This window comes from Simochromis diagramma, unplaced genomic scaffold (genome assembly GCF_900408965.1).
Source record: "Simochromis diagramma unplaced genomic scaffold, fSimDia1.1 OVJJ01000486.1, whole genome shotgun sequence".
NCBI classification, from domain to species: domain Eukaryota; kingdom Metazoa; phylum Chordata; class Actinopteri; order Cichliformes; family Cichlidae; genus Simochromis; species Simochromis diagramma.
The window spans coordinates 2,406,836-2,422,046 of NW_024387047.1; the positions used below are offsets into that span (position 1 = coordinate 2,406,836).

The 15,211-nt window shown below is 41.4% G+C and overlaps 2 protein-coding genes across 2 annotated transcripts in view; one reads left to right on the forward strand and one right to left on the reverse strand.

Moving 5' to 3' along the window:
* thada (THADA armadillo repeat containing) overlaps window positions 1-3,815 on the reverse strand; it is a 114,012-nt gene extending 110,197 nt beyond the window's left edge. Inside the window, exons 1-9 of the mRNA XM_040044668.1 lie at window positions 3,703-3,815; window positions 3,351-3,433; window positions 3,090-3,199; window positions 2,596-2,726; window positions 2,252-2,400; window positions 2,117-2,149; window positions 1,969-2,017; window positions 1,581-1,774; window positions 714-808 (exon numbers count right to left, since the gene is read on the reverse strand). Coding sequence (XP_039900602.1) covers window positions 714-808; window positions 1,581-1,774; window positions 1,969-2,017; window positions 2,117-2,149; window positions 2,252-2,400; window positions 2,596-2,726; window positions 3,090-3,199; window positions 3,351-3,423 — 834 coding nt within the window. The 5' untranslated portion in view covers window positions 3,424-3,433; window positions 3,703-3,815. The remainder of the gene's footprint in view (window positions 1-713; window positions 809-1,580; window positions 1,775-1,968; window positions 2,018-2,116; window positions 2,150-2,251; window positions 2,401-2,595; window positions 2,727-3,089; window positions 3,200-3,350; window positions 3,434-3,702) is intronic.
* A 379-nt stretch (window positions 3,816-4,194) lies between these two features.
* Window positions 4,195-15,211, forward strand: part of plekhh2 (pleckstrin homology domain containing, family H (with MyTH4 domain) member 2) — a 38,071-nt gene continuing 27,054 nt past the window's right edge. The window contains exons 1-2 of the mRNA XM_040044669.1: window positions 4,195-4,384; window positions 7,528-7,668. Coding sequence (XP_039900603.1) covers window positions 7,546-7,668 — 123 coding nt within the window. The 5' untranslated portion in view covers window positions 4,195-4,384; window positions 7,528-7,545. The remainder of the gene's footprint in view (window positions 4,385-7,527; window positions 7,669-15,211) is intronic.

Sequence of the window (15,211 nt, forward strand, 5' to 3'; positions counted from 1 at the left end):
AATAAGCGAATGAATATATATATATTTTTTTCGCACAGGTGCGACCAAATATTTATTTTTAGTCGCACCACTGAAAAATTTGATCGCATTTGCGACCAAATTGGTCGCACTCTAGAGCCCTGAATTGGGTAAAGAATATAAAATTGAAGTAATGGGAGCACGCTTGCTAGAACGAGATAGTAGTCTGACTAATACATTTTGTATAGATTGGAGGTGAGAAAGGGATGATTTGTCCAAGCTGGTAAACAGGACATTACAAGAATCTAAACGCGATGACACAAATGCATGAACAATTTTTCCTTAAATGAAAGAAACAGGAACGAGACAAAGATTTTACTGCGAGTCAAGGTCCAGAGAAGAATCAAATATTACTGCAAGATATCAAATATCTGACTTAGCAGAAGGACAGTAAGAAGCAAGAACCTGACTGATTTTGGTACTTCCTTCTGTAAGCAATAATGTTATACATTATTGCTTACAGAAGGAAAAACAACAACAACAACACAGAAATAACTCATTAATTTCAATGAAAAAACCTTATAAATAATTTGACAGTATGAGACCCAGTATTGAGGGACTACAGCAGCTCAATATAATTTTTATCTGAAAAAAGGTACTTCTTAAGTTTACATTTGTATATGAAGAAACACTACAATTGTAATTTATTAGTGTTATATGGTATACATAGAGTGATAAAAGTCCCGTTCACTCACCACTGATGCAACATCGTCTCCAGAGCCCATAACAGACCTGATCAATAACACCACAGCCATGCCAGCTGTGCTCTGGACAGACTGGATGAACTCCTCTAAAGACAGGAAGAAGAACAGAGTAGAGACAAATCAATGAAAAAAAATGTATTCCATGTTTAGAAATCAATTAAGCTTTACCTGCATAGCTACAGTGTGTGTGTGTGCGTCCATAAACTACAGCAGTGATGATGCCTTCACTGGTGTTGTGATAACTTTGTTCAGTAGAACAGAGGCTGCTTGAGCTAAATGTTAGAATCCTATGATGGTTTTTTTGCACACGTGGCCCTGAATACACACAAACATCAACAGAGTCACTTTCTCTCATTGTTCTGAATTGCACTACGAACACCCTCTCTATGTTAGTCCTTGCTGTGACTGAAATCAAGAAAGAAAACGCACTATTAAAGGTTCGTTTCAGCCTGTTTGCATCACAACTGAACTTGTTTCACGGATTGTTGGAAACAGTATTTGATTAGTTCATCAACCTGCCCAAAGTACTTTTCTGAGCCTGGATCCTGAGTTATACCAAATCCTGATAATATCACAGGGAACAGTTGCCACATTCAGGGTGGGAGAGGGGACAGGGTCACATGGACACCATAGCGTGTGTGGTCAAAGCTAGAAGGTAGAACTGGGATCTGTATCCTCCCTCCCACTGAAATCTACACCTGTGACACAAAATGAATACCTAAAATCTAAGTGAAAAGGTCTTGGATTCAGTGACTGATGAGGAGAGCTGCCTGTTTTCCAGTGAGACGACGGTGGATCTGCATGTTTGCTTCCAGCTGTTTGTTCTCTGCTCGTCTTGTTAATTCCTAACTTTCTTACCATCAGTGAGGATGTGTATGTAGCAGCCCAAGAGGTCACCCAGTGTGTCCTGCAGCCTGCAGCAGTCCTGTTGGGCCTGTAAAACCACGCTGACCGTGTCCTGAGACCTCTGGACGACCAGCATGGAGGTCTTCACTGCAGCTAGACAGGACTGCATCAGCTGAGCCTGGGCAATGTGGCGTCCTACAAGACCACTGGGAAAACAGCAGAGGGCGACAGAGGCACACAATTTGATACAAATACAAGGCTGGTAAGCTTTCCTCATGTATCAATGTTTACACAGAGGATATAAACCTACAAAATATTGAAATCAATGAGCACCAGCTAGAGTCCAATCAATGAAAGAGACTGGAAGTGTGATTTGAGGGATAAGAGCATGCCTCCATACCTGTTTTGATGAAGGTATTCACTCAGCGCCTTGTGAAGGAACTGCAAAACTACACAAGAGAAGAGGACTCAACGGGATGAGATCGAGACATTAGCTTTCCTCAAAAATACATGAAGTTAAAGCAGGTTAAAATAAGGTGGATACTAACCTTCCGGTAATAGTTTGTTAATGCAGCTCTCACCTGTAGATGTACAATTTTGCCGTGATTGGTACTTATTTATAGCACATGAACTGTTGTTTGATATTAGCAGTGATCACACAAAGAGCAAAAGTAACCACTAACCGAGAGGGAAGCCATCCAGACAGGCAGTGATGGAGTCGACGATGTGGGGATACCGGTCTGAATACGTGCTGGAAAGACAATCAGACAAGCAACCAGCCAAGCAGCTCACAGCCTGCTCCTGAAGCCAAGCTGGTACTGAACCCAAGGCACTGAGAAGTGCAACACAGACAAGTTATTTATCCGAGGGCCTCAGAATTGACGAAGAACAAACAGACACATAAGAGAAAAGATAAATCAGCTACTATGGCCTCTTTACATCTTCCCCCTTAAAACCACAAATAAACAGCTGCTCAGGCTCAGCTTGTCCACAAATGAATATAGAAGAAAATGAAGCATATGTCTACCTTGCAATGGCTCTTCGGAGGGGGTTCTTGGACTGCAGGGAGGTGTAGACCACAGCTAGCGTCTGTAGACAAGCATCTAAAAGAACTCCGCCCATTTGCTCATCACTCAGTGCCTCCAGCTGGGACCCTGCCTGATGAAGTATGGAAAACAAACAAACATTAAAACCTGGAGAAGTGAAAACATTTATGATCTCATTTACAGTGGTACCTATCAAAGGGTGGGATGAATCGGGCAGCAAATGAACACAGTGTTGTTTGAGCTGAGGTCTTGGAAGCAGGAAACATGGGACGTGTAAGTATCGGAGAGACCGACATACGCTGATCTCACACGTCTGTTCCACTTTACCACTTACTAGACCTAAACGATCTGCAGCTAACATCTTGCTTGGATATCTTAGTCTTAGTTGCATTGAATGCTCAAGCAGAGTAGAAAAGCGCTATATAAGAACCAGTCCATTTATCACACTATTCATACCGTGCTATACCAGACAGACCTTTTTAACCAGCTGGATCTGCTGCACCGGCTCTGTCAGCTCCAAACAGGACTGCAGGGTTTGGGCAACCTGCCTGACTCCATCTTCTCCTCCATCAACCGAGAGGGATGCTGGGAAAAGGTCAAAATAAATATTATAAGACATGCGTAACATCAAATGAAGGGTACACACAGTGACTGCTCTACCTGCAATGTATGATGAGACTTATTTACTGTTATAATAACTTTTTAGGCACAGTTATCTGTACTTTTACTCCCTTACCTAACAGCTTGTGCAGTTTCTCCTCATCCAGCGCCACAGCCTCCACTTTGGAAGTCTTCTTTTTCACTACCATGGCTCTGCCTCTGTGTGAGGAGCAAACATACAAACATAATTTAGAAACAACCAAACAAAATAGGAGCTTATTTACTGCTTGAAATTCTTGCTGCTAGATGTTAGCCAACTGTTGCTAGCTGCTCAAGACCGGCTACACGTGCAAAATGAAAGGCAAGACCGATACAACAAACCCTCAAACAACAAAACAACAAACCGCGGCTTTACTAGAGCAGCTCTACACACCCGCAAAATTAAATGTAAAAAGCATTTAACTCTGTTCAGCATGTGCTTTACTCACTTGAGCCCTTCAGCTTCAGCTGGTAGCTGTGAATAGTGTCAAGTAGGACTAAAACCTCTTACTTCCGAAACGTTTTTTCAGAATAAAACACCCATTAAAAATCGTGCCCAATAAAACAAACAGAATAAAGCTTATATGTGACCTTTAGCAATATTTTTGTTTTTATTTAAATGTAAAAATCAAAATTTTGACTTTCAGACTCTGAATGTGTACTTTTATGTCAGCAAACTTTTACTTTGACACCAAACCTTTTGAGCTTTCTATGGTGTTGTCGCATGCCTGACGCTCATGGGGCCATGCCGCACATAGTAGACGTCACTTCCGACAAAATATCTGAGCCCGCCCTCAGAAACCGAGCTACCCGAGAAGTGGCGCTCGGGATTTTTATTGGTGGATGACACACGTCAATCAAAGGCAGACGTACCTTTCCGGCGCGGCTGAGCAACTCCTACCTAGTTTTTGATTGGACGTTTTTGATGAAGCCACACCTTTAAAAAAAACGCCAGCCCTTCGCTAACTTTGCCCGAGAAGCGCAATGAAAACCTCTGGGAAAGACAGAAATTCATCGTTTTAAGCCATGAATTAGCATTTTCTTCAGAGGAATAACAGCAGATAAAGAAGCGCTGGACTCGACATGACGTGAAGCTCCTCGTAAAGTGTCTTTACATTAATATTATTAAGGGTAAGTCGATGAAAATGGATGGTTTTAATTATTAGGAAATGAATTATCTATTTTAATAACGGTTTAGCAGCAATGTGCATTAACAGTCATGTCAAATTGATAATAACTTAAATAGACTAATGAATTTTGTTTATCAGCACTAATAAAACCATTTTTTGTAGGGAAATGAAGAAATGCTATTTATGTATTTAATTAATAGCTGTTTTAAAAAAAAGATTATAAGTGTAACTTTTAATATTTGAAAGTCACCCCGCATTAACATACTCACAAACCAAATGTTTAAAATATCCCTTTGCCACATTATAGAAAGTGTGCTACCACAGACATTGTTGCACCTCATTACCTCGGTTTTCTTGACTGCTACAAACTGTTTTGAGTCTCTTCAGAAATACTTGGGAAAGTAGATGGACTGTTAGTCGGGGAAACTGGGCAAGTCACAGCCGTCTTTACTCAGTCACAGGATGAGCTTTCTGACAAATCAAACAGCTACTCTGTGAGAAAACATGCTGTTCGGCTTTGGGTTTTGGGGTTTATGTGCTCAAAGTAACAGTATGTTTTTATTTCTCATCTCTAAAAGTTTTTTTAAAAACCTTGTGCAACAACTACCATATGTAATAATTGTTTAGTGTTTAATAATAGTAATAATTGTTTGGTAAAATAACAGAAACCTAAAACTTAAACTCAGAACTGTTGAGGCTCAATTTGGGGCTCAAGTTGTTTTGATGAGCGTATACAGGATGAACCCCCTTTTTTGATAATTTACAAAATCTTTTTTTATAATATTTTCAAACGAAGGAAGAAAATAAGAAAGAAATTCCTAGTCCAAGACAGAAATTAGGAATGTTTGAAAGAAGAAGGTTAGAGCTCAGACAGCTGTAGTGAAATGTGTGAGGTGCAACAAACTAGCACATGATGCTGACATCTAAGGGATGGCATAAGGGGATCAGTTTGGTTAGTCAGATACGGGTGGTGTTAATGAGTAAACATGGTCATTTATTTGACTTTGGTTTTTAATAAGAGGAAAAATACCTCAATATTCAAATAGGTTAGTGTTCGTGATAATATTGGAAGTATTTGAACTCTATTTGAATAATGTAACTGTCTGCAGCTCTGCTTTAAATTAGCATGACATATATTCCCTGGTGACTTTGTTAGGTACACCTGTTTGATATCTAATCAGCTAATCAAATGACAGTAAATCGGTATATTTAGGCATGTAGACATGGTCAAGATAGCCTGCTGAAGTTCAATGGTGATTCAAATGAGGCATGAGCTCATGTCAAAGGTCAGAGGAAAAGACCAGACTGCTCTGAGCTGATATTAGGGCAACAGTAACTCTAATAACCGCTCGTTACAACCAGGGTATGCAGAAGAGCATCTCCGAATCCACAACACACCCAGCCTTGAATGTTACAGCAGTGGAAGACTACTAAGGGTGCCACTTGTATCAGATTATCAGACAGGAAACAGAGGCTGTAATGAAACTGGATCACCAGAACTGGAAAGTAGAAAGAAAAAAAAAACAACATTGTCTGGTCTGAATACGTTTGGGGATTTTCTTACCGATTATTGAGCATGCATCAACACATTGTCTGGTCTGATTTGTTTCAATTTCCACTGCAGCAGGGTTAGAATTTATTATAACAAGCATGAAAACTTGGATCCACCCTGCCTTGTAGCAACTGTTCAGGCTGGTGCTGGTGGTGTATTGGTGTGGAGGACATTTTGACCACAGTGTGCATATTTCCTGATGGCTACTTCCAGCGGGATAACGCACCAATGTCACGAATCTCAAATCATCTCTAACTGAGAAGTGAGGTAGCTCACTGCACTGAAATAGTGTCCACAGTCAAGAGAGCTCCTTTAGGAAGAGGTGGAAAGAACAGGAGGTTGACATCATAGATGTGCAACCAACAAATCTGCAGCAGCTGTGTAATGCTGGGGCTTGATTCAAACACTTTGTAGAATCTATGCAATAAGGCGGTTGTGATGGGAACAGGTGGTCCAAGCCAACAAGCAAGATGTAGATGTAAGTGACGTATCAGTGTATATACCTCTGAAACGTGTTACGCTCAGCTGATACGTTTTTTAAACAGTCAAAAGATTTTATTCCATCAGAGTCAATTTGATGTCCTGTAAACCTTTATTTATAAAAACAGAATAACTTCATCAGCACACCACATCCAAATGAGTCCCGATTGTGTCTGTGTGTGCTGATTCTGACTTTGACCAACAGGAAGTCTGAGAGAAAGATTGCAAAAGAAAACACTGGGAGCCGGGCTTTAGGGGTCATTTTTTCTTTAAGATCATGTGTGCTCCAATATCGCAAATAATGACTAATATTCTAATAGGATGTTGTTTATTTACCTTCAATATGTAACCAGCTGAAGGGTGTTGTTGTAGCTAAACAGAAACATTTTGAATATTACAACTGCTATAAAAACACCAAGTGTCAAATTCCAGCATATTTAATGAGACAGCAGCGGATAAATGTGTGATACGTGAAATGTAAATTTAGAATACAAAGCATTTCTTAACGTTTATAACTTTGTCATATTAAACTCCATCCCCTCAGTCCCTCGTGCTGTTTTGTTTTGTGGAGTGAGACTCGTTTTATTCCTTTCCCCTCGTCAGTGTTTACCACAGCAAACAGGCAGCAGAAATAAGCCTGTGGAAACTACTTTATGGCCTTCCTCCACACATGCTTGTAGTCTCTTTGCGAGGAGGCCAGGCTGGTAATGAGAGGTTATTACTAGGAAGAGAGAAACCCAGGCTTTCTATCCAACATCACAGACGCTCTCTCTCTGCTGCCTGTTTTCCTACATTAGTCGTGGAAAATGTGATACAAGTGTCTTTTGGGGAGGGTGTCGAGGTGTTTTGGACTAATAGAGCTGTTTTCCTGTTTGTGAGTGATACGCCCACTGCCCACACTGGTCCAGCTGGGCTACACCCTGGAATATTTCAGGTGCTGCCTGGCTGGTGCCAACACATCTGGTCAACAACAAGCCTCCTGACCATTTTCTTTCATGTCTGTGTTTCTTCATCTACTATTATGGAGATAATGTAAAAATGTTAAATGTCTGCACAAAAATGTTTTGCTACACATACTGTACTGTATATACACTCTGTGTCTCGCTGCTTAGGGTATTTTTCAGAGGGATATGGCGGAGGGGGAGGAGGCGATGAGCCAAGAGGACTGGAAGGAGAAGTGTGTGGTCCTGGAAGCACTGCTCATGAAGTTCAGAGTGCAGATCATCAAGATCCGAGAGCTCACAGCAGACAAGGTTGGCTTGAGTACATTCATCTTTGCAAGATAACCCCGGTCAAAGGAACAGGTGCAAAGCTATTTTGCAAGAAAAGCTATGCTGATGATTGACAGGCAGATACAGTTTGTTGTATCTGAAAGAGCAGAGACGTGACGCCAATACCGAATTACGGCAATGCTGAAAATGCTGTCATATGGAAATGATACGGTAAAATATCCCAGCTGGCCATCATCGGTCCAACAAACAGAGACTGGCTGTCTTTTAGCAGATGTGTGTATGCGGCAGTTGACTCGGCTGCAGCCAATATCCAGTCGCCTAACCTAACTGGAATTTGTTTGAAGATAATGCTGAATTAAAACACACATTACTAATAAAACACTGGATCCAATGATTATCCTTTTCCCATGGGTGGCTTGTGTATCTTGTAGTATTACACTCAACACTTAGCAGACTTTGACCTCTCCTTCAAGACCAATTTGAAGGTCAGAGTGATAAAAACAGCATGTAGAGCTGTTAATTCTATGTGTCTTGCTGCCATTGTTTATTATTAACAACATTTAGAGAAAGATACAGGTATATGGGGATTCTAAATATCACATTATAGTTTGCTTCCAACTATCCTGTCACATTTGACTCCTGAACTCACTTTTACATCGCTGCCTTTTTTAAGTTTACCCCAAAATGTGTTACATCTTTAAGGAAAGTATTGTCAGGAAAAAGAGAAAGAGCTGCCTCATCTCGTCTTGCTTTGACTTCTGTAGTAGCCTCTGCTCTGGTGTTAACTCGTCATCAGTTGGCCGACTGCAGCTAGTCCAAAACGCTGCAGCACGGCTCCTAACTGGCACACGCAAGTGAGATCATATATCTTCTATACTTGCATCATTACCTGGCAGCCAATCAGCTCTTGAATTGAGTTTAAGATCTTAACACTTGTTTTTAAGACGTTGCATGGACCAGCCCTTACATATCTTGCTGATCTCCTAACCTGGTATTCTCCCCCAAGATCCTTGAGGTATGCAGACCAAATGCTTTTGGTTGTCCCTAGGTCCAGACTAAAACACAGAGGAGACCAGGCATTTGCCGTGACTGCCCCCAAACTGTGGAATACATTGCATTTGCATATCAGGTCCTCCCCGACAGTGGATACTTTTAAAATCCGTCTAAAGACCCATTTTTATTCTCTGGCTTTTGATTCATCATTAGTTTGTTACCATTATTCTTTCTATGATTGTATTCTCTTCTAAAACACTGTTCTATTTTTCTTTTATGTCCTCTGCTTTGTCCATTTTGTTGTACAGTACTTTGGTCAACACTTGATGTTTTTAAACAAGTGCTATATAAATAAATTTAAACTTGAACTTAAACTTGAACTAGTTAGTTAGAAGTATACTGCAGTAGATTGTCCAGTTCTTTCAGAATCAGAGATTATGCAAACAAACTTATGTTCAAGGGCAACAGACAAAGGAAGTGGTGCTGCTTTGACACACTATAACAAATGATCTCTGGGAAATGGAAGAAGGTCCTCGCATGTATGGGAAGATGATGCACATTCTCAAACTGAGTGGTGGTGTGTCTGGTGGGCACAGAACGGGCCGTCCCTCCCAGCTGGCCGACACTGGCCGACACTGGGCAGGCCCAAACTGCTCAGTGGCCTAGATCTGAAGCGGCTCTCCAGGGATGCTGATTAGAGCTCTAATGTAAACAGCAGTCTGACCACAGGGCTGCGCTACGAAGTGCATGATGGGATTGACCCAGCTCCAGTCAATTACAGACTCAAAGTAAGCTCAGCTGGACAGCAAAACAAACTCCCGGAGAGACTTGGAAGAGAGATTGGCTTCGGTGGGTTTTTGCAGCCCACGTAGCACATGTGAAAGTCTCTGCCGTGTATTTTTGGCTCTATCCATCCTGTTTGACAGGTTTACGGCCTTTTTCCACTCAGCAGTAGAAAACACACTGTTAAACACACCATAACACGCACTGTGTTTTTCTTCTTTGGTGTGTTTACTCAATCCTAGCTCTGCTCTCTGGAGGTTACATGCCGTGTAAAAACAAAATATAAGGTGAAATCAGGGAGATGAATCCGCCTGACAGAAATTTTGAAAAATTGAGGAAATATATATAGTAAATAGTAAAGTTAGAAATCATCCATCACTCAGTTTTATTAACTGCTTATCTAACTGAGGGTCACAGGAGGGCTGGAGCCTACCCACAGACAGGCCGGCGGTTTGTCAAAGGGGGGTCAAAATGCTTTTTTAAGTTACCTCATGGATCAGTTTAATCAATCGGAAGCTTCCACTGACTTATTTTTTGCTACGTAGCCACACGGAGGAATTTTACATGGGATTTGTTAAGCTTTTTCTTATTTTTTTAACTATTTCTCTAGTTGTCTCGTCCCCCTCAGCCTCAGTTCTGTTAGGAAGCCAGTTCTGAGAACAGAAGCAGACTTGGTCTTGGTCTTGATGGGGACGACAGAGGCAGCTGTAGTGTGTAATCTTGGTAGACATCAACAAAGCCTTTATCCTGCATTAAACTGTTGCTCAGCACCCTGTAATATTTGGTCAGTATGACTGCTCTAAATCTGATGAAGAATAGCAGTAATCCTTAAGTCTTGACTGCACACCAAAGATGACTGATGTCATTTCCCAAGGATCCAGAGTTCAGTCAGAGTTCAGCAGCATTTCTAGAAACACCAACACAAATAATGATATTGAGGAAAAAAACAAACCCTAAAGCACATGTTAGTATTCAAGTAAAGCCAAATAAGTTTAATCTGAACAAACAAATATGATTCTGAATCATCCTTTAAAATTCCCAGTCTCATTCAGATCCCTTTTAAGCACTTATTTTATTTGATAAAAAGTTTAAGCGCAGTCCAAATACTGTGTACGCGTACTGTGTAATATGTTCTGACTTTGCTCATGTGGCTTTGTTGTGTAATGACCGGTCAACATGTTTTCACTGACCTCGTAATGCTCTGAGCTCATCACTTTAACATCCAGACCCCTGCTGATGTGTTTTTCTCTGCTGTGGCTCCCACCGCCTCAGCCCGAGCTTGTTGTTTTTAAAGCCGTGTGGGGGCGGATGCACGTCACTGCAAAATCCCCCTAATATCGCTTCACAGAGGTAGACTCATAAACCAGTGAGGAGTGGGTTTAAAAGAATTAATTAGGAGCAGTGATTCATTCTACATTTCAGATTCCCAAATAACCGGTGCTAAAAAAAACTGTTTACTGTTTCCGATGTATTGATGGCACTGCAGCGTGTGCATAAAGGCAGATCGCAGGTTGTGGCATATAACCCTGAAAGAGGTAAAATGCTGGTAATACTGTAAGATCTAGAAAGTGCTGTTCCTGAAAAAGGTTCAACAAACTCTGAGCTGAGTTAGTTCAGTCAACCCCGAGTATGAGCTGAGCGTGCGTGATTCACTCTGGCAATGGATAAAAAAAAGAGGGGAGTCTCCATTTTAATCCAGCCGACCAACATCAGTGGATGTCCATGTGGACTGTGATATTTATGTTATGTTATAATTTAATTAGACTGGACCTCTCTGTCATCAGTAAAACATATGACCCTTTTATATTGTCCGTAATCACCATTTATCCAACTTCAGTGGGAATCATTAGACGGAGCCCGAATCCTAATTTTATATTTGACAGAAACTGAGAATAAAAATATGGAGAAACAGGTCAGATACAGTTTAGTTATGGACCTGAAATATACGTTAGAAGCTCTGTTCGACATCATTTAATAGCCATGTTTCAATGTGTGGACACTTTTTCATATGAAGTGCAGTCAGAATGCAGTTAAACTGTCTGCAGCCTGCTGTGTGGTTATACAAATGCAAGGTACAAAAAGAACTCCTGCTTAACTGGGATTTCAGTGTTTGTACAAAAGTAAACTTTTGCAAATGAATGTGCTTTGATACTTTATGGACAATGAGATAAAACCGAGTGTCAGTCAGCCGCTGCAACAGCAGCAGGATGGGCGGAGCCAGAGAGAAACAGTCTGTTACCCCGGTAACTGAACCAAAGTTTAACTTTGACGCTGAACTTTAGAAAAGAGAAACGGACCAAAATCTACAGCTGAATTAACACTAACAAAGACGGGGAAAAATGGCAATGGAGAAAACTACAAGCACAGAACGCCACATTCAGAGCAACCTTCAAAATAAAACAGGAAACACATGGAAACGAGAAAACAGCGGGGTCAGTGGCTCGTGTTTATTACTGTATCGAAATGTTCACGCAGATCCAGCTGCAGAACATTCAGGCTCGAGTCAGAGCAGACGCTGTGCTGGATTGCTCCGGGTCAGTGTGATACGACAGGCCGTCCGTATCAACACGCAAACAGAATGAAAATTTGTAGAGGAAGGGTTAAGGGGTCAGAATGACCATTTTTGGGAGAGGAATGCAAGAGTAATAGGAAAGGGATTCAAAACACAAAGGAAGAGGAAAACTAAGGAGCCATGGATAATTACATCTGCAGTGGGTACAATATATGTCCATTTTTTATTTTTATATTTATTTTTCCTTTTTGTTATAGTTTTTGTTATTGATCAACCATCAATATGTTGCAGTTTCTTGTGTTTCTTATTGTAGGTTTCCCCCCTCTTTTTTGCAGAATTACCTTGAAAGAGGATAACGAAGGTTTTGAATTTGCCGTTCCACAAAACTGGAGCATGAAATGAATTGACGGCAGTCTGGGTAGACTTGGCAAATTACTGAAATCCTAGAAAGCCTGTATGAGGTGACTGAGAGGGAAAACGGGGGAGGGAGAAAAAAAATGAAGCCTTGTGTAAGGATTGAACTGCCCAGGGGAGGAAATACCCAGTTTAGTAAATGTGTGTGTGTGTGTGTGTGTGTGTGTGTGTACAGATATTTGGATTTGGGAGGCATGTTAGTTTTGGCCAGCGGGGTCTCTCAGCTGAAACAGTAGGCTACACATCTCCTTATGAAGACAAAGCGACCATGTGTGTTACATTTTCTATATATCAGCCTTCACCCTCCTTTTTTTTAAAAGTAATGCATTCATTCACTTCTTCTCTTGTGTCCATGTGCCTGTGTGTCTGTCTCAGGAGAGATTCTCAACCTCCCTATAAAGTTTTGGAAAAGAAAAAGACAGGATGCTAAATGTTAAAATGAAGTAGCGATAAAATCAAAACAGACAGGAGGTGAAATTAGTGGTCAAAGTTAGGGAGGTGTGGCCACTTGACGGGCACATGCCCCAGCTTCACCAATTCAGACCTTGAAAATGGGCCTGTTGGCTGTTTGGAGCGTTTTAATTATATTATCTGACAAGTTATTTGTGTGGTGCTGTAAGCACGGTCGGATCCGGAGTAACAAAGAGTATGTTTGCGTCAGACGTGTTAGGATATCAAAGATAATACATAAACACACACATATTATGTTGCCACAGTATATGGGTCCATATTCTGATTTGGCACAGGTTCCTGCCAGATCCCCTTCCTGACACAGTCCTCCCATTTATCCAGGCTTGGATAGTCAGATAAATGTGTTATCCTCCAAACCATTGTTTCCATGGCCTTCTGCGATTGTCTTTGTGGATTCCCTTCTTCTCTTTTAATTACAGTTAAGACCATTGTTTGTTATTTCAGATGCTATTCTTTCTGTTAGTATTTGTGCGTCTGTAGGCAGTCCCACATGGGATATCTGGTCACCCTAAACACATCCCCTCCAAGATGTTTATGTTTAGATTTTGATATTTGACACTTTAATATTTTATCTGTCTGTTACTTAACACTTATTTAAAGGTACAGCTGAGTATTTCCCAGCTGCTGTTAAACAGCTTGAATCTCTCAAGCTCCAAGAATATTCAGTGTTCACTTTGGTCTTCTGGATGTAGTTCTTGTCCAGAAACGTATATTTTTGGTCCTTGTTGTGTTTGCAGACAAAGTGAGAACTCAGTGTTTTGCTGACTGCTTGAGGTTTCATTTCAAAATATTTAAAAATATCCTTTTTGCCGAATGATTTCTTCGACCTTGACAAGATTTCCACATCATTGCACAGCAGTGGTTTCTGCTATGGCTCTATAAAAAGGTCAGTGTTTGAGCGGGCGAATACTATCGACCCTCGCAAATGTTATCTGATAACTTTATTCAAAAGAAAACATCACTGTGGGGCCCAAAATGCTAATTTTAATGCCTCAAAATGCAGATTTGAGACACCAATCAGTGACGTGATATGAGAGAAAGTGTCTCAGTTTAAGCACCGTGCACAAAGCTTTCCGCTCCTTCTTTGCTACACATAAACATCCGCTTGCAGTTTTAGTCTCTGGCTGCCCAGTCACAGCCACATAGATGCCTACGGCTAACCATAACATTTTCAAACAGATGTTGCTTTTCCTCATGCGTGTCCGTCTCCACTTTGCACGTGCTGGGGTTCTGTTTTTTGGACAGCTATGGTATGTGCCTGCCCCAGAGTGTGCCAAAGAAACTAGAGTTTATTGTTAGATTGTAAGGGAAGCCCAACTGGCATTGCTATATTTTTTTAAATCGTATATCTATTGTTACAGTGGTGGATCCTCATAGTAAATGTGGTCAAAGTTTCATATAATGAGGTCAAACTTTGTACAAGTAATTCCTGTGGCCCAAAAGCTGCATACTGCACACTCTAATAGGTCTGTTTCAGAGGCTTTTCCTGCTCTTCGGTCTGTTTGAGGTCACAGAGAGCTAAAGAACTAACATGGCCATCTCACACACACACACAGCTCTGACTGGGAGCACAGAAGCCCCACCCGCCTGATCAGAAGAAAATGGCTTGAAGTGAAGCAGAAGCTAAAACAGCTGATTTCAGACTTTGTGTGAACTGCCAGAACCATTCAAATAATAATTAAGATTATTCTGAACTGACTGTCATGAAATGAACGTTCTAGATCCCCTATGAAATGTAAAATATATGTCCTTAGTTGCTTGTACTTAATGTGTCAATAAAAGTCTTTGTCAGCGTTAGCCCCCGGTGCAAGTTACCATACTTGGTGTACGTCTGTGGTGTTAAACCCGTTTTAACTGTAAGGTAAGCACTGTGGGTCGCAGCCTACAGAAAGAGGCTTTGTGAGCTGGCTGTCTGGCCTGCGGATGGAGTGGTGGGGGAGGGATGGATGGATGGAGCGAGTTCAGGGGGAGGTTGGCCACAGGGCGTCAGTTGTGGAATTCCAGGAATGGAAGTTGAACTGGATTTCAGATTTTGCATTTGGACGGGGAGTCGACTGCAGAGGTGATAGACCTGAGGCTGAGGGAGAGCACAGAGATCACGTGTACGTGAGCGCCAGGGCCGGACGCGATGAAGCGGCAATAGCAGTGCTCGTATTGTGCCTGAATACAAAGACAAGGCGTTACTCGTATCCCGTCCTAAGTGAGCTGTACAGGATGTGACACACACACGCCCAGGTTGGGTTCATCCTATATATAACATCATGAAGCAAACACACACTTACTCGAATGCTCTGATACGCAGCAGTTAATGTGTTTAAGCCTTTGTATACACTGTTATGTCTGGTGTGTGCGTAAAAGTCCATGTGCGTGTCGACTCCAGCTGTAGCCTAC